Source organism: Dromaius novaehollandiae, chromosome W, assembly GCF_036370855.1.
Source record: "Dromaius novaehollandiae isolate bDroNov1 chromosome W, bDroNov1.hap1, whole genome shotgun sequence".
In the NCBI taxonomy this organism is placed as follows: domain Eukaryota; kingdom Metazoa; phylum Chordata; class Aves; order Casuariiformes; family Dromaiidae; genus Dromaius; species Dromaius novaehollandiae.
The window spans coordinates 61,293,348-61,314,217 of record NC_088130.1 but is presented as its reverse complement, the minus strand read 5'-3'; the positions used below and the strand labels follow the sequence as shown (position 1 = coordinate 61,314,217).

General features: G+C 41.0%; 1 protein-coding gene and 1 long non-coding RNA gene across 2 annotated transcripts in view; one reads left to right on the top strand and one right to left on the bottom strand.

Annotated features, from left to right (window-relative positions):
- Window positions 1–714: 714 nt before the first annotated feature.
- The window catches only part of LOC135324302 (DDB1- and CUL4-associated factor 12), a 32,483-nt gene continuing 12,327 nt past the window's right edge, over window positions 715–20,870 (bottom strand). The window contains exons 5-9 of the mRNA XM_064500290.1: window positions 17,785–17,978; window positions 16,641–16,706; window positions 15,884–16,046; window positions 12,004–12,188; window positions 715–11,188 (exon numbers count right to left, since the gene is read on the bottom strand). Coding sequence (XP_064356360.1) covers window positions 11,030–11,188; window positions 12,004–12,188; window positions 15,884–16,046; window positions 16,641–16,706; window positions 17,785–17,978 — 767 coding nt within the window. The 3' untranslated portion in view covers window positions 715–11,029. The remainder of the gene's footprint in view (window positions 11,189–12,003; window positions 12,189–15,883; window positions 16,047–16,640; window positions 16,707–17,784; window positions 17,979–20,870) is intronic.
- Window positions 17,977–20,282, top strand: LOC135324303 (uncharacterized). Its single transcript, XR_010385668.1, has 2 exons — window positions 17,977–19,044; window positions 19,839–20,282. It is a non-coding gene; the product is annotated as an uncharacterized LOC135324303 (long non-coding RNA).

Here is a 20,870-nt window from a genome sequence, read left to right as displayed (position 1 = left end):
AAATAATATGGGAGTGGAGGAGCTGCTTTTAGGCACATGGCCTTAAGCTTAGATAGTCTTTCTAAGAACATTCCTCCTCTCCCCAACACTACCTTCCCAATTCTAGCCAGGGGAAAAAAGGCAGTGAAATAGGCCAGCTAGACAGAAAACCCCACTTCTGTGCAACAAGGAGATGGTGGCAGATCTAGTGCTGTAGATGCACACTTCTGGTGCAAGAGATCTCTCTGAAATCCTTAGTCCTATACTTGTATTCTGCACTGTCCAACACCTAAGAGGTATTTCCTTCTTATGAAAATAAAGTGGCCAAAAGGAAACTCTTACCTCAGCAGGAATGAGGTACCAGAACAAGAACACAGGAAGGAGATGCTTTGAGATCTTTACCAAAGACATTTTGAAGAGCAAAACAGTCCCGACTGTGCCATTAGATGCATTTCTTATGGAAGACAAGTGTTACTGCAGCTGTATAGTGAACAGGACTGATATTTTAGCTAAGAAAAAACAGGAACAAGCTGAGAACCTGCTCTTGGGATATCAATCCAATCACTGATTTAAAAAAAAAAAAAAAAAAAGTTCATTTTATTTCCTTTGACTCAGTCATGTAAGCACAAAAGCCAAACTGTTAAAGGGAAAAACCCAAGGCTACTTGCTCTCAGCCTGCCCTGGATTTACTAGCAACAGGAAGATTTGCAAGTAAAGGAAACCATCAGCCCAACACACTATACAAATACATTTTATTTAGAGATACCCATAGTAAGATGCACAAATACTTTTTGTTCACCAATTTTCAGATCACACAACTTCAAGTAGTGGAAAAACAAACTGCAGTTAATTACAATTATTCTATATAACAGGGCAGTAGTAAAAGATCCATTTGTCAGACTACAGCATGGTTAACAATACTCAGGTGAGAACGTACAAGATCTAGGTATTTAAAAAGTGCATGGGTCATTGCCACACACACTAACATGCTTTTTCAAAGAGCAACATCTTTCTGGCATGTGAACACAGTAACTCGGTTAATGCAAGATGGAAAATTAGGCTCTTAATTTGATCTGGAAATGTATCTATTAACAGTTTCACCCCAAACAGCAAATTAAGAGTTATTTGTGACTGACACATGGATATCAATCTGTAAAATCACCAATACATTGTCCATGTAGTCGAGCAACACACAGATGACCTAAAATGGTAAGTTCCAGCCTACACCTTCACAGCTCTTCCATCACAGTCGTCTTCAGAAGAGTTCGAAGTACTTGCATTTAGCAAGCTGACAAAAGAGCTGTAATCAGAGATCCAAACTTTTGTACCATACCGAGTTCTTTCATACAAGAGAAATTCTCAGTCCTCAAATTTCAAAAACCCCATGTTCCACCTGCAAGCACATCAACTGGATCACATATTGCTGAGTTTACTTTTATATTCCAATTTAAATGGAGGGAAAGGTAGAAAATGGTGCTGATCTGACAGAGTAGCTGCATTGCTTTAAAGTTATATTTAAAACACATGGAACCTGAACTCTTCTCTCCGGTGTCTCTCTCAAACCAAGGAAGTTCAGCAGGTTCCAGTGCTCAATGCAATCCCTTTTTTGCTGTGAAATAGGGAGATAGTGTTGTATGGTGCTTGGGAAAGACCAGCAAGGACTGTTCTGTGGATGTTAACACTTAAGAGCAAGAAACAAGAATTAAATCAGTCTTCAGTTGAATTTCTTGCATTGCAAACAAAGTGAGACAGACTGACTTTTGCATTATAGTTGAGAGGCACATTTTGCATTGATCAACAAAAACCTCAGTATACATTGCAACTTTCTGTTGATTAGAAAACAGGCAAACCTCCAGTCAAAGCAATTTAAAAAACCCCAAAACTCAGTTACTCTGTTTTCTATTTAAAAATCTTAAACTGCTCCCTTACCTATTCTACCAGAGATACCTTTCCAATTCTGTGTATGCAGCTGCTTTTCCTCCCTAAAGCTTGTTCATGCAAGAGATCCTTGCTTCTGTGCACCTTGGAGGTGGACAAACAGTTCTGATGCCTCACAGGGTGGACCCCTATACCACATTCAGGAGAAAGTTGAGGAAAAAAAGTCAATAGCATTTTGTACATATGCAGTGAACCCCAGAATAAATAAGGGGCAAATAAGAACAACCTAATTGAAATAGCCAGTAGTGCAGGAACTCACTCCTCTGTGGAGCAGGAATGAGTTTAGAGCAAAGCCCTTCAGATTGAAAGGAGGATACCAGTTCAGAGCGCTATCCAGAGCTGGGTAAAATGAATAGGGAGCCTGTAAGCAAGGCCCCAATTCAGTAAGTTACTGCTTAAGTGGGTGCAGAAGTCTCAAAATGCAGCTTAAACACATGCCCCCAGGCTTTGCAGAACTGGTAGAGAACAGGGAACATGCTTGAGTCCAGTGGGGCAGAGGGTGGCCAGGAGGGAGTGAGGCCAGGACAAGAGGCTGAGAATGGAGACAAAGCATTTGAACAAGAGTGACAGAGCCTGTTAGAAGTTTTTTCTAAATCCAGACATTTTAGCAATGGTCCCACTATCACCTGCATTGTGAGCGCCACCTGGAGAGCAGCCAACTGAAGTAGTAAATCCCAGGTGGCATTTACACCCCTGCACACATAGCCAGTGCTAATTCAATGAACAGCCAGGTGGACAGACCAGCAGACAAGGCCCTTTCATTCCATCATCCCAGCAGGAAGCATATGGAGGTGGCTGGTGGCAGCAGTAAAGCACAGTGCTCTTAATCAATCATGAAAACAAAGAGAAGAGACAAGTCAGGAACGTTGAGTGACAAGGGGGAGAGTGAGTGACTATGACCAGTGAAGAGCTGGTTCTTCCCCATGCCATCTTCACACCTCATCTGAAGATGGATGACCAGCAGTTTCCATTGAAATACTCTAGAATTAACTAATGTGCAGTCATATATATAAGCATAAGGCATGATGGAGCAAAACCTCAAGGCTTCCATTGCTCAAACATTCAAATACCAGCTCATCTCTGAACACAGCCAGCTTTTGGTAATACCACTGGCCAAAGCCAGTTACAGAAACTGTGGCCATTTAAGCACAGGGTCAGAGTTTAGCTATGATTAGTAGTACAGTTTTCTCATAACCCATCAATTTTGCAAGAAAAACTATCTGTGGAGAGACCCTTCAAATGGCATCAAGAGTCAGCAGAAAGTCAGTGATGAGCCTTTTGCTTTCTGCCCCCTGTATCAGTCTTCAGTTATGACCTTGAGAAAAGAGCCAAGGGTGCAATGCTCTTGACTAGCACACCACGGATCAGTTTAACAAATACTAGATGCAGAAGCAGGGCACCTCTGCTTCCACACCTGCTGACATCAACTGTGCAATATGGATGCAAGAGAATCGCAGCTTCTGCAGATTTTGCAGGAGCGGGAGTCACCACTTTTGATTCAGCCAGACAGTAACTGTTTACAGTAAAAGAACAAAGTAATCTTTCTATGGTGGGCCACATCTTTTTATTATGACTTGATGTTTTTCAGACTAGGCAAACAGCTTTGAATTGATTATTAAAGGTAAACTAGGGAAAGGTAAATGGGAAAGAAGAAAGTGCTGAAGATTACAAAATAAGGTGAAACCAATCTGTTCTACTCTGAAAAGTGATTGCATATAAAGATGGGACTTGACTGAATTTTAAGAAACACCAAAGTTAGCAAAAACTAAAAAAAGAACTTCAGATTAAATCTGCAGTGAGGTACAGAGAAAAGATACAGTTAGAACAGGAAATACACATACACTAAAGCTCCTTGACCAGTGATTAATGTCAGTACATTGATGACTAATTGTGTTGATTTTAAGACAAAAGTAATCTCGTGGACTAGAAGAATTCTGTACCTAATTTATGTATATGCATACCCATTTAAGGCCACAATCGAGGAAGTGTTCCTATTTCCATACTCTCATGAGCAGATTAAGCTTAGAACTGGGAAGGGGTATCTCGCAGCAATCACACCATCCTCTGCTAACAGCAAAAGAGGCAGAAACCTGGCCCAAATTCCAGATCTCAGTTTGAGTTTGCAAGAACAAAGATACATAAGAAATAAAGCCAAACATGTAATGTCTTTGTCTCAAAAAAGTCACTTTTCAGAGAGGAAAAACAATTTACAAGATACTGCTGAACACTCGAGCTGTACATGCAGACAGGTTAGTTTTGCATTCTATCTGCAACTTCCCACAGCTTCATTTGCCAACTGCATCAATAGTTTTAAACAGTTTTGCCTTACATTTAAGAACACATGCGCTGCATTTAAAGAGAGCTGTTACTACTTCACTTGACAGCTTCTATGATAGTTCAGGATCCAGTGCTGTTTCTGACACAGCTCATGACAGAAATAGCAAGCTGAGAAAGGCTCTGTTAGATGGGTGGAATTGCAAGAGTTGTTAACAAACATCAGACCTTGGATTCAGAACAAAATCCAACAAGTGTCAGCAAGTCCTGATCCCCCCACCAAGGCTTTGGATCTTTAAATATATTTGGAAAACAAAACAAAAAACAGTTCACTGTAGGACAGCCTACCCTCAGACAACAAGTTGTGATCACCGCACATTTTGAAATGCCTTGAGTAGTCTGTGCATCATATACAAGTACATCATAGGCAATGGGGAAGATCCAGCATTTGTGTACATGTTAACATACAGGCAAGCACTGTTAGATGTCACAGGAAAGACTGATCCCCAGACAAACCAGTGCATTTGATTTGTGTCTACACCACATCCTAAAGCAAATGAATCATGATTAACAGCACAAACCTGTTGCAACTTCAACACGTACATCTTAGAAAAAGACAGTGCATGTACCCAGCCCTAAGACAGTGATGAGTTTGTGAGATAACTTTACAAAGATCAAGGTACCATAAGAGAAAGGCACATTAACCTCTGGTTGGTCCATTTTGTTATTATTTGGATGAGTCATAGTGATTTATATACCCTGAGACTGTGGGAGGCCTTGAAAGGGAAAGGAAACCAAGTGAGCGGGCACATAAAAAGTACAAGTTTAATGAGATGTAAGATTCAGCACCTGAATTTTCCCTATTAACAAGGGAATCTAAAAAAGCAGTTCCCAAGAAAACAAAGCATTGACTTCACAATTTTTGTTGGGGCAGGGGGAAAGAAAAAAAAACATCTAAGGCTGTAAAGACATACCACACTGCTTCAAGTGTATTATACATCCCTCTTTTGATTTTAATTCAATGACCAGAATTTGTATATAATCAAGTATTTTACTTTTTTTTTGGGGGGGGGGGGGGAGGGGGGGGTCCAGAAGTGGTCAGGCAGGCCAGAATTTCCCAACTCCACCAACCCTGGCACTCTGTTTTAGATCTGTGTGTACTTCCTTGGACCAGACCAGTCCCAGCACAATACTAGAGGGAGAGGCTATCAGAAAATGGCACTCCATTTTTAACTGGGAAGATTCCTTTCTGTCAAGAGCATTCTGTCAGTTAGCTAAGTACCAGATGGTTTTGATGAAGAAACCCAGCATTGCAAACAAAGAGGAGGATGCCTCCTAATTTAAATCCTTGAAAATTACACATGGGAAAAGAAGAATGAAATGGAGATCTACTTGGTCTCTCTGAAAATACATTTTAGATTCAGCCCTTTTACAAAGTACCTCCTGAGCAATGATGAGGCATCTTGCTCTGCCTTAACTCCTCAGGTGTCTCAAGAGGAATACTAAACCCTTTTATTGGGCCTTCATCTCTTTTCTGGTACCCTCTTGTCTATCCTTCCCACTGAAGTGCCCACTTGCAAAGCCAAGGGAGACCACATGCAGGAGAACCCTTCAAACAAGGTGCAGCTGTATTCTCCTTTCCACTCCCCCCATCTAGAGCATGGACAAACTCTTGGTGTCTGTTCTTCAGAGATGTAAGTTACTAAAGATGGTGCAACACTCAGACAATTGCACTTTGAGTTGAAGTCACACCATAGGCTGTAGCTGCAGGATGGCCAGCAGTGCACACAGGTGTATTTTCACTTGGCTTGAAATTAGAGACTTTGTGTATGGCTAGCAGAGTAGTCCAGGGTTCAGCATGGGCTAGGCAGAGTATCAACTCTGGTCTGCATTTCACACAGCTCTTCAGCAGCCTTCCTGCATATTAGCTCTACTCAAGTTCAGTAATTTAGCTTATGCTGCAATCACTGCTGTGACTAATTAAGAGCACTTCAGACACCATGGAAAAATGGTTTTAAAGGAAAATAATGGTATCAGACTACCACAAATACATCTCTGAGTTCCCACTTGGCTGCTGGAAGATGCTGCTCCTTTGCTGAGATACAATGACTGACAGCCCATCTGTTCTTGGTTTCTTGCAAACAAATAAAATGGGTGCTTCCACAAACAGTCTAACCAAACCTGCTTTATTTCACATTTGCACCAAGTGAGGGACATTCATTCACAAGGTCAGCTAGTGCTTCTCAGCTGAGGGACAAAAATTAAGACAAATCCACCACTTGACATAGCTGGATCATAACTTTAATCTTAGTCTCTGCAGCTACAAGCTTTGTACAAAGCAAGTGCTCAGATGACAGAAGAGGATGAAGTTTTAAAGAAAAGTAACTGATACAAGTCTCTTAATCCTTAAGATATAAAAATTACCAAAGATTTCAAAGAGAGGTGGCAAACATTTCCCCACAGTGAAGTTGAGGGGCCTCCCTCATTAAGTCAGTCACAAGTCTCACCCACAGTGTAAACGTAACCTTTGTGGACAGACTAAATCCACAAGATCACTGGGTGCTCCTGCAATGTGCCTTCAAATGGATCTACATGTAAAAAGAACAATTGAAACTAGGAACAAACACCTATTTACTATTCTTTCGTAATTTATTCACCTTGGACTAACACCAGCAGACTGATGAGGGAACCAAGCAGAAATGGACTGCAGTTCACTCACTTCCTTAAGCACCTGGGGAGAACAGCAGCGATTCTTCCTTGGCTGACGTTACTATACAAGGAGAAAGGCTACAGGAATTACCAAGAATCAGGTGTTTAGTGAAAGAGGCTGTGAATAACCCTCATTGCTATGCTCAGGCTAACATGGCAAAGCAGCTTCTGCTTCCTCAGGAATGTCCATCACATAATACTGATAGCTATCAAGGGGCTGCTACCCAGTTACTCATGAGCTGGGTACTACTGAACCCCTAAGTTATTAGCTTGATTGCATGTGAATATTGAAAGTATAATACCCAAATATACCAAAATACCCCAAATTAATATGCTAGTCTAGTGAAAAGAACTGAGTGGTAAAATTTAACTGCTTGCTACACTCAACTGCAGCACCTAAGATCCTGCATTACTGAAAAGCCAAATAGCAAGAAAAAAAAAAAGAGAAGTCTGACAGTCTTCTATCACGATTAAAGGTTTCCCTCCCTTTCCAACCCCATCAGTCAGCTAGTATGCAAAATGGCAACTGCCCAGTTCTAGCTTTAGCCTAGTCTAGTTTAAAAACAAAGCAAACTGAAGGTTTCAAACATGGCTTGTCCAAATGCTAGCAGGCCCATTTCTGTTTGACAGAGGTCACCCCTGCAAGTACAATATTGCTGCGATAAAGACTGGGATGATTTGGGAGGGAAGAGGCACCACAAATAAATCATTCAAGGAGGACAGGAAAGACTGAGGGAGAGAAATCGTTAAGAAACATTGTGAAAGTTAAGACAGTCTGAAAATTCAAATCCCACTGGGTCTCAACACAGCACAGTGAGCTGTTTAAGCTGAGTGTAGTCAGACTAAATCCACCTATCACAGGGGTGCAACTGCCATTTGAATGATGAGATATGCCTACCTACTCACCTTCATGCTGAGCGGAGACTCCTTGCTGTACCACCTCTCCCATACTTCATTTGGAAACCTCTGCCTTTCTCACCATGACCCTAGATTTCAGTTCTGACACCTAAATCAGTAGGGCAACACAGTTGCATCAAGTGAGAAAGTCTGGGTTCTTCTTCCATTTTTCCTATACCTTACACTTGGATAGCTGGCATATCCTCTCCTTTCCCTGCCTCAGTTTCTACCAGTGAATGGATTTAAAATGACATGACTTCAGCCTGAAGGGCTCGTGTGTCTACCTTAAAAGGACACCCAACACAAGATATTCTGAAACATGTCTGTATTGTTACAAGCATTTAAAATCACTGAAACAGACTGGAATTGAAATTCTCTCTGCCTCAAATGCTTGATAGCACTTATCTAGTTTGTTTCTAGTTTTTATGGGCTTTCCCACAATGCAACAAGGATGGCTCCCTCCATGTGAGAAGTTACTGGGGGGTGGGGGGACGGGACACTGAAAGCAGAATAGACAGAAGCCTGTGAAACTCAAAGGGATTTTACAGCATTGTCCAGATTCTGAGAATTGTCTTAAGATTCCTATGCAGAAAAAGGGGAGGAAAAAGGAGGAAAAGGGCACTCAAACCACCAAGCTTTAGGACCACAAATTAAGGTACCTTGGGGAAATCAATATCACAGAGGTCCTGAGCTGTCCTCTGCAGCAAAAGGCTCAGCTGACTCTAGGAAGATCAGTCTCCAAATTTGGGCGCCGAAGCTCAGGCCATATGAACCCCTCTTTGTCCCCCTGCCCAGACCTGAAGTGTTCAAATTTAATAGATCGACATCAGGGCTAGGATTTCCAGACCACAAGTCTCCTTTGACACCAGTGACACTAAGTGCCTACCTATTAACTGTTGTTTCTGAAAAACTGAAGGAGGCTGAAGTAGACTCAAGGGTCCACTTTCTCAAAGAGACAAAAAAGAAACCCACACTCCAATCAAGCCCAAATAAAAGAGCTGAGCAGAATTTCCTGCAACAGGAGTAATCTTATACAGCAGCTGAAGGAGTAATCCCAGAAACACACATCCTGCCATACTTCAGAATTTGTTTTTTCTCTGCCTATATCCCCTCTCCAAAACCTCTAAAATAACCAAAGTAATACATTGCTGTCACAGAACAACCTAAATGCAACAATATTATTTAAAATCAATGAACAACTCTAAATAAAATAGAATTTGGGAGAGCTCATTCACTGCTGTTGTAATGGCCACTTTTCTGAGAAAAACCTGAATAGCCAGGCACACAGTGCTGTGAACTGATTCAGTTTAAGCAGCCAACCCACAAGGGAAGTAGAATTATGAAATGCAGCAAAAATCTTTGTCAAGCACCGATGTCAGGACTCAGTTTAAGTAAATTATATTTCTGGAACAGCTGCACATCTCTTCACTTGCCCTGACTGCCACCCAGATGGGAGGGAACTGCATTACTTACAGGATTTTCATCCAAGTCAACTTCACTACCAAATAGAAAAGAAGCCAGAGCCTCACTGCTTGGCATTATTGATGGAGATGCTCAGTGCAAAGACAAGAGGGCCTTTAAGGACATGGGCAGACTAGCTGCACTAAATCTGGCAGAAACTGCTTAAGGGACTCATGCTACTCTACCACAGTGGCTGTACTCTCCAGCTGAGACAGGAAAACAGCATGTCTCCCCACCTTGTCTTTTTTCTCAGCTTCAACGAACTGCCCATTTGGCACAAAAGCAGCCAAGGTATAGGCACAGGCACGTTCTCTGCTCCGCCAGTGATAGGGACAGGAGAAGGGCATTCATCCCAGCAGAGGATGGAAGCATCAGTGAGAAGCCCAAAGTTCCTACTGCCTGGTAGAGGACCAGGAGGAGCACCCTGGAGCCCTGTGTTTTAGCTGAGTACTGGATAAGATCCTCCTCCTCTTCCAGGAGTGCACACACCTATTCTCCCCACCCACAATCCCAGGTGAAGTTCAAGGCAGTCTGAATACAGAATGAAGGCAGGGGACTCTGGGGAAAGGCTGAGTATCTCCTATAGCAAGCAGGATGACAACAGATGCTAATGCAAACATGAGCTAATGGCAAGTTATCTTACTACACGGTAAGCTTCTAGCCTGCACTGGAAAGTCTGAGATACACTTTTCAACCTTAGGGAAAATAACAATTTATTTCTTCCATTGGTTTGTTAGAGGTGCTGGCTAACAACTCTCCTAACAACTAACCAGAAGAGCTAAAGTGGGGCTGAGAAAGCTTCCTCACCTGGGACAAAAAAGATCCTGGGTTTTAGACAGACTATCAGGAACCCATGAGCTACCACAGCAGTGTGCTTGGGAGCCTTAGCTCATCTGGGAAACGGTTAACTCATTTATTGACAAGACAACTCATATCCCTAGCCCCCATTTCCTCATCGCACCTCTAGTAAGCCTCAACCCTCAGTTTTGATGCGATGTTGCCCTGCAATAGCCATGCTGCAGAACAGCCTACCCTGAAACTCCAGTTGTGCAAGCTGATACCTGGGATAGGCAGAGAACAAACAGAAGATCAAGTTTTGCTCCTGGCACTGGTGAAAACTACAATTCAAATACACTGCTGAGATACACTGCTGCAGTTTGGGCTTGATGGGCAATACCCCTGGGGAATCCGTCCCTGGGTTCCAATGAGTACAGCTGAAATTTACTGTATTCCTCTACATATAAACAGTGTCATTAGACTTGTACTTTTAAAAAATAAGATCAACTCAGGCCTGGGCCAGGCTCTGCAGATAAAGTAGTAGCTTATCTCTTATAAATATTTTTACTATTTTTTTTTTTTTTTAATTACAAGTAGTCCTCACTCCAGGTAATGTAACTGACAAAGTACCTGCACATACACAGCCCCTAGACTTTCACAGAAAGCCCAGGAGCAACCACTCTATAAGAAAGGAATCCTACCTCATGGCAAAGTAGGGGAGGGGGCATATGGCCAAGATAGCCTAAATGTGGGGAAAGAGTCATTTGGAGTAAATACAATAAAAAGGGATTTCAAAAACCCTTCATATAAAGGATCAAGGAGGTTAAAGCAAAAAACTGGTTCAAAAAGATGTACAAAACTGTTGGAGACCAACAGAAAACTCTGCCAAAAAATAACTTGCATTTAAATCAGAAATCAATGGCATCACACAATTTCTTTGTTAAAAAAAGGAAAAGTGGAAATCTGTGTAAAGATCAGCATTTGTAAAGAGTTATTAGCTCCAGAGACCAGCATAATTCCCATGAAGTCCTGATGGAAGGGGGCCTCCTGCCACAAAGAGTTTCGTTCCAGACGAGTCGTAGCAGTGGGTGTAAACAGCATTTGGGAAGAAATTAATATCAGAAAAATAATTCCTCCAGGTTTCATCATGATTCTGTTAAAGGAAAGTTCAGATTGTTATTGTTGCCACAAAGCCCAAACAACTGAAAAATTTGTTTTGGATTGATACTTTCCAAAGTATCTAAATAGATACTTTAGAAGATATTTTCCAAAGCCTAAAAAAGCACGTTCTCAATATTCTTGGAATATACTCTGAAGCTTCAGACAAATCGGTTTGAACTAGAAGATATCAGACACTTCCTGAAGCTTTTTCTGAGCAAGTTTATGCCACCAATTATTTGGGCCAGGGTGGGGGAAAGGAAAAGGTATCAAGTTTCATTAGTTTTGAAAGTTACATCACAGTGATAGAAAAGAAAGTGGCAATAACTTAGACAAAGCCACTAACTGCTTTATGATAACACACAGGACTCAACTGTGTGCCACAGCACTATTTCAAGAAGCTATAATTTCTAAACCTGTACACAATTACCTCCTTTGCCTTGAGGACCACATTAGATTAGCACCTCTTTTTGAAAAAAGATAATATATTTTGTATATGAGGTACTGAAAACTAGAAGTCAGCTTACATTCAGAAAGCATAAAGATAATATTTAGTCCATTTATAAATCAGTGCATGGGAAAAGTAGTCTTCATGCCTTACGCTCACATTCAATACACTTCCACACAGCTTTTGTGGACAACATTTCTGCAAAAGTTCTTACTTTTCCTCATTACAGTTATCAGTTAGCTACATGATTGTTTTACTGGGACTCATTTCATGCAATAGATCCCATTACTGTAAAATGAACTGGTGCTCAAGCCCTGTAGCACTCTTACATAAGGAGTCTCCAACAGCTACAAGCTACTCACCAGCCAACCTTTCCCAGTAGTCAACTTCAGAATTTCACTTCCACCTAGTTTCTGCTTCTGGCCGTAGCAGGCACGCGGAGGCTTTTCATCCAGGAACCGCTGGGCTCTGATATCATAAAACAATAAGGAACCTTGCCCTGTTCCCACCGTGATGATGTGCTCATAGAAGCTCACTGATCGAATACCTGTCGGAAAGAAAGAACATACAGTCCAGTAAGGAAGATGCATACTCTGGCTCTGCAGCATTACTGCTTGATGTCTAATATTTTTAAGTGAAACTACTTCTACTATACCCTGTAGCATATAATTTCCCCATCACTATGAAGCAGTGCAGGTAAATGCCATTTATGCCACTGAAACAGCAGGTCCAATTATATATACTGCTTCCCTTCTCCTCTGAGTCCATCAACTACACTGATGGTGCATAGTAAGCAGCTTCATTCTCAGCAGGCCCCAGCTCTGCCAGATGAGCAAAGATCACAAGCAGTTTAGGATCAAGAAAAGCTTTGTTCTGTCTATGAGAAGAGGCTCTAAGTGAACACACCATGAGAAAGTACATGGCAACACACAGTGGAAAGAACTTCATACTGGTTTCCCCCCATGAACCTACACCCTATCTAGATACCTGCCAAGCTGTGATAAACAACCACATGAGCAAAATTACTGTCCCAGCTGATACCAAGTGCATTTTGCTGATCAGCAGCAGCAAGAATAATTGCATGCAGGTATAACCAGAACAATCACTAGTCCCCTTCCTGCTCAGATAGGTCAAACTCTTAAGTAACTTTGAAGCTATCATTACTCAAATATTCTCACGCAAGTGCACCTTATGTTTTTGTAGTGTGTACATTTTGTCCTTTTTAGCACTTTACCTAGCAATGAAAACAGACCAGGTATCAAGCAATATCACATTGCACCAGCACATGGGAAGCCACAGCAAGGTTCCAGTCCAAGCAAAACTCTAGCACATTCTAGCAGTTATGATAAGAGTTAGTAAAGGTAGTACATTTTGCTTTCACAAAATCTAAATCCTCAACTAAACAAGGATCCCTCTAAAATAGTTTCAGGGGGATTCTGTGTGTAGGAATTTGTGATTTGCTAAAGGCCCTGCCATTTCTTCACTATTTACTGTGCAAAATCTTTGTTCTGTGCATACACTCTACCAAACTGCTCTTTTACACAAGTTAAACCCCATCACATCTGTGGTTTCTGGTGCCCACACATGATGCAAGGTTATAAACGCTGGTGTTACTCTAAATAAGACTAAAAATCCACAGAAACAAAGACAAAACAAGCATCCAAACAGGAGGGGAAAAAGTGAATTACTATGCCAGCTAAATCCAAATGCCAACTGCCATCACTGTACCAACCAAGTGGGATTAAAAGTCACAAAAATTGTCAGATACTGGAAAATATTCAGCAGGGCACACGACTGTGGACATCCAAAAAGGCATGGATGCAGTGCTGGGGAGCATCCCGCCCTCTTTAGACGAGTCCTAACTAGAAACCCATACTTCTCCTTCCATCTCCACAACCTGATGTTATATCCACAGTCATGTGCATCTGTGACACACGCTCAGATCAGGCAAGGCCACGCTGTTGTGCTTCAGATGCAAGGTAGGAGGTCTTCACTGAAAGCTAGCTTAATAGGAGGGAAAATGCTATGCAAGTCTCACACCTGCTGAATTATATTCACCAGATTTAAGAACTTCCTATTTCATTCACAGAACTGCAAACGCATCCGAAAGTCAGAGACATCTCTTTTCCCATTACAAGGGCCTGGCTCTGGCAGGCAAATGAAGGCTTTAAGCAGGTGCAATCAGTGAGACCAGTCACTTGAGTAAAAGGAAAAAGTCAAAGCTTGGTAGTAAAGTGCTCTCGAGAAGCAACCCAGCAGAACACTTGCTTAACAGAAACAGGTGGAGGATGGATGCAAACAGCAGATATTTTTCAATTCTATTTCTGCATTTTATAGCTTTTATTAAAGACCGTGGATCTTTTTCTAATCAAAAGATGAACTGAAGGAACCAGTGATATATCCACTACTAAAAGGATATTTAGAGTATGCTTTCAAGAACAACACTTCAAATTGGTTCCTAGAGGGCTGAAGCATTTAGGATTAATCATTCACATCAAACTAAAAGCACAATCTGTGCCTACAGCTGATCAAATTAATCCCTCGAACATACCCAGCACTGTACTATGTGGGGCCTGGAATATTTGAGGTAGCAAATGGAGTCTCACTCTTGAGGGACCAGAAGGCCATACATTTCCCAAAAAGAAGTGAAGATGCAGTAATGCATTCTGCCCAAAGAGAAGAGTTAGTCCATGCTGCAGATGCTTTATCCACTATGTAACACTTCAGGATAAAAAGTCATCACTGAAGTATGAAAGAACACAAAACAATGCACTGTATGCCAGCCAGAGAGAAAGCAAGTGCTGCTGCAGATCAAGATCTAGAGTTCAGAGCCCTGCATTTTCACCTACAGTTGCTAGAGAAAGCAACACTTACAAGAGACACTGAAATGCATTAACTGCCTTTTTATATTGCACAGAGCAGCTGCGGTTGCAGTGGGGAAATACCAGCCCTAATTCGAGTCTTAATAAATTACAACCTCTCTCTGGACTGCTTTTGTGTACAATGACATTAATGATCTGAAGATAATGTGGACTTCCCACATTCAGCAGGTGCATTTGGAAGAAGAGAGCCCATAGATAACAATTCAGAGCACTTAAAAGTCAACCCAGGTTTAGTCCAAGAATCAGCCGCCTGCTTTCTAGAGGTGCTGCACCATGCAAAGTCCCAAGGGGATCAAAAAAGGGGAAACACTCAGCATCTTGGGAAACAATATTACTTAAGTGCCTGCACCACAGCACCAATAATAAGTGTTTGAAGATTTGCCTACTATGCAGAACACTGACTGTACAGAACAGTGGCTCTCTCCAGACACGAACTAGTGTCCTAGAGGTACTACCTATGCATATATAATTTCCACCACAAATGATCACATACTCAAGATAGAATTAGCCACCAACAGCCATTGGGCAACAGTCAAGTGTCATGGTACTTCTTCCCCATGACAGCAAAGAGTAACAGGCTCCACAGTACCCTCACTGACAGTGGTCCAGGACAAAGACTGTTGCTGGTAAGCTGTTCAAGTGACAGCGTAAGTTTGTGAAGCACCAGTTCTCACATTACAGAAAATCCTCCCATAAATGAATTTAAGAAAACAGACCCTGACATGCATCTGGACAGCACTGCTCAAATGCCAGTAACCTTATAGATAAGACTTTCCTAACACTGTCTACATGCATTCCATTTTGATAAATTGCCTGATGAAGAGATGGGTGCTCAGAGCCTAGCTAAACAAGGACTGCAACTTATTAGTCATGGATTAGTATGGATTAAGTAGCAGGTCACACCACAGTGCCTTCTCATGCTTCAAAATAAAAGGCATGGGGAGAAGCATGTGGGACCATCCACCCCGTGAGCCCTCACACAAAGGCCTGGTGTAAGGCTCAAGTGCACAGTACATCCACATCAGAAAAGGAAAACAGAGCACTCAAATCTGCAGTGAATTTAAGAGTGAACTCTATTTGAGGTAAATATACATTGAATACTGAAAGTCACATTCATGGCTTTAAAATTATAAAGAAAGCATTCAGTCATAGCAGAGACTCCCAATATGATGGCAGAGCTCCATTCCCAGAGAAAAGTGTAAGAACAGACAGTATTAATAGCAGTGCAAACACTTGATTTATTTTCAGATAACACATGAAAAAGTCTTCCTATTTATTAGCAGTTTGTTTTACTGAAGCCTTAAATGCTACTTCTGCAGGCAAACTGTTTGAAGCATGCACTATTTGAGACGTTCCTTACCACTGCCTCGTTCTTTGGAGCAGACGGATTTAACATTGTGAGAAGGCTGCCTTGGATCCAGGAAGGAGACATGTGCCTGTGATCCTACTGCATACACCGACCACTCCTGACCATAAGCCAAACACACATTCTCCCTGCAGTATGGCAACTTTGTGGAAAGTAACTGGAAACATAGGAAAGAAACAATTATGAAAAAAGCGAGAAGTTAATAAAATAATCCTGTAAGCTATGTTCAAGAAAGTTGCCATGAAAAAGCAAAATGCAGCTAGAAAATGGGTTCATCACAAACAGAACTTTAAGAGAACAGCAACAACCTGACCACAGAAATTGGAATATTGTTTCAAGGAGTAACTTAAAAAGACTTAACCAGGTGTACAGAGACATCAGCTCCCAGCTGAAATAGTTTACCTCATACACTAGCATAGGTATGGCTGGGTTTAATTTGCAAGTACACTTAAACAAGTGCAACTTCCTTTATGAACACAGCTAATCAAGTGTTCATCATACTCTACAAAACCATGAACTACAGCTCACCTGGAACTAGAAAAAACTAAGAGCACCTCCCGACCTCCAAAATAAGGGAGTGGGGAGCTTTTTTCTTCAAGTTTAGTTTTTAGGACACTTTATTTAACATTAAGCTTTTAAGTATTTTACAGATACTGCTGTACATTCTTCAAGCATTTGATGGAGACGAAAAGTAGAGAATAGCCTTAATTGCTAGACCATTGTTGAAGTTTCACACCAAACAGAAAAGTACCTTTGATAGTGTGTGTTCTGCTTTCCAGAGATGAAAATATCCATCTAGGGACACAGCTCCCAACTCCTATGAAAAATAAGAGTTAGCTTCTGCATGATACATGTCCTTACAAACTCAGATTATGAGGCAGGCTGCATATTCCAGGCTGAACTCATCCATAATCCTGTGCATGCTTATCAAGACAAGTTTTCATTTTATATTGACTTTGATTGATAGAATGCAATACAGCAACAAAGGTGCCAGGTAAAGTAAGAGTGAGCAAAACAGTAAATAACAAAATAATAACTTTAAAAAATATAAATCTTGTTACACAAACAATCAAATAATGAATCATTGCACAGTACAAGCTAGAGCTGGCAATTCTCTTCAGCAGCTCCCATGCTGGTTCCTACCCTGAGGTAATCGTTTATTTCCAGGCACTACTATATTGAAAAAGCTAGATGAGGTCTGCAAAGGGGAGATAATTAACAGCTATAATATAAAATAAAGTGCACAAGAGTATTGGGCTCCTTCAGAAAGTAGTCTTTGCTCCAAACCTTCCCTGTTCATTGAGGGCAGAAACAAAAGTAGCAGAGGAAGAACTGCTACTCCCACTTCCCTCAGTGGGATTCATCCCTAGTAATAACAAAACATCAGCATGGGGGAGGTTCACATTCAGCATTTGTCAAATGCCAACAAAACACCACCAAAGCAGGTACTGGTGTCTGTCTTGTGTCAGTCACCTCACTTGCTGAGCAATCCAGCAACAATTCAGCCATCGAAACAGGAACTACCTGAAGGTTAGTCAGTCTTCATGAAAGGGGGGAAGCACCAAGAGCAGGAGCCAAGCTGCAAGAAGTGTTTCATCAATTTATTGCAAACATCTCCACATCCCAGCCTCATACACACACACACTGAAGGTGCAAGACTAAAAACCAAACTAACAGGAAAACGTCCTTCTGATCTTTTTTTCCTCCCCTTCTAGGTCTTCTCTGTTCACTTGGGCCAGAAACAGAAATAATAGATGAAGATGGCCATCTGATACAAGAAGGATCCAAAAGAATGAGGTTGCATCTCCAGCATATTTGACTTAGGTCACGAAAAAAAAAAAGAACACACAGACACTTTTAGGACTTCTCTCAACCACCTTGTTTATCTTACTGACCTTGTTCTTATTGTTGAAAGCCAATGCTCGAACTTTGCAATTGTCAGGATTGGTGTTCTCCTTGGGAATATCCTTCAGAGCCCTGTGCGTTATGTGGGCATAGACAGGAACTTGAGAGAGATTATGCCTGGCATCACTTTTGGACAGCACATCCTCTGTGACTTCCCAGAGACCCATCGAACCATCCCGGGAACCTGAATAAATAGAGCACAAAAACACTTCACAATTTCTAAAGTTTTTCTAAAAAAAGGAACTGAGGTAAACAGGGTCTGAAAGAAGGAAAGAATTGTATTGCTGCTGGTTTAATCTAACTGAACATAGTGTTAGTGCTTAAATATTAATAAGAATTAACAAAAAATGATCAAACCTATGAGGTTCAGAACATTGAGCTCATTAAGATTTGCCAATGGCTACATGGTATTTAAGCAGCTACAATCACCTCATCCATTTTCAAACTGACTAGCAGTCATCAAGAGAGGCAATCCTGTACTATCATCGTTACAAATTCACGCATAGGATAAACTCAGAGGATGGCAAGAACAGCAGTCATGCACATTTAGCCTGGCGTACCGAGACTGAGATTGACTGAGTCTGTTAAACCAACTCAAAAACCTGTAAGAAAACTCTTTATTAGGTTTATGTCAATTTTGCATCATTTGATTGCTAACAGTGAGTGAGTGCATACTGCTGTGAACTGAACAGAAATAGCTATTTTAAGCCACAATTTATACAGATTTGGATCAAGTCTAATTTAAAAGTTTCCTTAAACCCATGCAACATCTTGTTTAAAAAAAGAACACAGTACAGAAACTGAGACTGAGTAAGCAAGAACTCTTTATTTTTCTACTGAATATTAATCCAAAATAGGAATCAAGAGGAGTAACACTGGATGAAGAAGGCTGACCAAAGTCTTTGGTCGATAGATCAGCAATGGGCTATCATCGATCCCCACTGGCCTCTAGACAACTCACTACCACTTAAGTTGGCTTTCCCAGATCTGACATATACCTCAATTTCTTCCACATACAAGGTGAAAAAATATATCCCTTTTTTCCTCACAGGGAATGCACAAGACATTTTCTGTCTTGAAGATGTTGGAAAAAAACTAAATAGCCAAGCATCAGACTACTAAATTTACAGGTTTTGGAACATCATCTTCAGAGAAACAAGCTGAAGAGACAGTTGGACATTAAGGAGCCAAAACATGGTGTTGCAATACTGGTGGTCCATCACAGCAGAGATGGCTTTGCGTCCTCCCAGGTGGGTCCAGTCATTTGCCACTATCATTGCCTGCCACAGACTAATACAAAAGACCTTCCTAATGGCACTGCATAGCAGCAGGGAGAACGCATCCTGCCACTCAATTTACATGCTCATGGCTTTTAATGGCACATAATCTTGTTTGTCATGGAGGCTGAATACTCAGCAGTAGAATTTCTAAACATCTTGACATGCTTTAGGAGGAAGCTGCCCCTTTTAATAGCCCTAACAGGGAAAAAGTCAATGCATGTTGTCCAACTGGTTAGCCCTGGAGCCAAGGAGAGTACCATTTGTTACCCTAGGCTCATGTCATCCTGGGAATTACTCATCCCATCTGATGCTTTTGCCATGAAAATCTTTTTGCCCAGTCAGTATTGCCACTGACATTCTCCCTCAGTCAAGGCTGCTTTAGGTCAAGAAGTTTAATTTTATGCTTATGGACTAGTTAAATTCACTGCTGCACATTTTAGAAGGAGATCCTTGCCTTTTTCTTGTTAAAATTAACACAAGCCAGAGGAATAATCAAGCCCTTGGTCCTCTTGGCACTTTCTCAAAGGTTTTGAGACACCCAAATACCCACATGAGAAAACATACTGCCAAATCTCTAACATTCAGCTAAATAACATGGCTCAGCATGATCTGCCATGGGACCAAATGCCCATCTCTCCCCTCTTCTGGCATTTAACCTGCCTCAAGGAAGTGACAAGAATTTGCCTTTAGTTCCTCAATTTAAAAAGTATTTGATAATTCCTAGCAAGTGTCTTGAGTTTAAATATTTGCTGTTTCACTTTCAGATACAGATGCAATTGCAACCTGTGACGTTGTTCTAATGTCAGAAGTTAGCTGCAATTGCTTCCTCCTGATAAGGACCATCAAAGCTCTGAAGAACTCACTTAAGCAATCAGACTTTAACTGCGTTTAGAAGATTTTTTCCCTGGTATCTCACAAGTTTGGAGATTAGCAAGTACATCCTGTCTGAAATTTCATACAGCATAGAGGACATGGCATTATTCTACACGCACTTCCACTCTTGAGGATACAGAAAACATTCAGAGCAACATAGTTCAATTTCACATGCTGGGCTTCTCTATTCCATTGGGTCCTTATCTTTCCCCTGGGCACCTATAATCTTCTCTACTCTTCAGGCTTACTAGTTGACTTTAAATTATTTTTTAAATGCAGAATTTTAGTTTGGAGACTTACAAGGATCAGCGCTTACATTAAATTGAAAAATCAAATCCCAAGATTAGCCACTTTTTTTGAAAAAAACTTACCAAATTAACAATTTAAGTGTTTGGGTTTTATATGAGATGGTTTGTCATCTGCAGTCTGACACCTCTCTGCATGAAATACTACATGCTGTCACAGAAAGACAGCATATTAAAGTTATTAATGTATTAGCATATTGGTATTGTTACCTTTAACTGAGTAAATAATACTTTAAGTTACACTGACTGTCCATCTAGCTACTAAAAAGTTAGTAACTGACCTTTTAGATTACAGGTTTCTGTACTAACTGCTGTAGTAAATATATAGACTTAAACTAATACATGGATAACACAAATTGACTTTTTAATCATAGTCTTTCAAAGCACTTTTCAGGAAACTGATAGTGCTCTGCTGAATTTTAAAGTTATTAACTGTTAACCAATATCCCTCTAGAAATTCTTCCTCTTGTGCAGAATCCTTAACTGTAACTCATTAAGCTTAGTGACCTTCTTATAGCACCTTTATTAAAGAACACTAATTTTCATAACAGAAAAAAATCAGGACCAGGACCCAACAAATAAAATGAAGCACTATCCTAAGACTGAGAATGGTTTAAA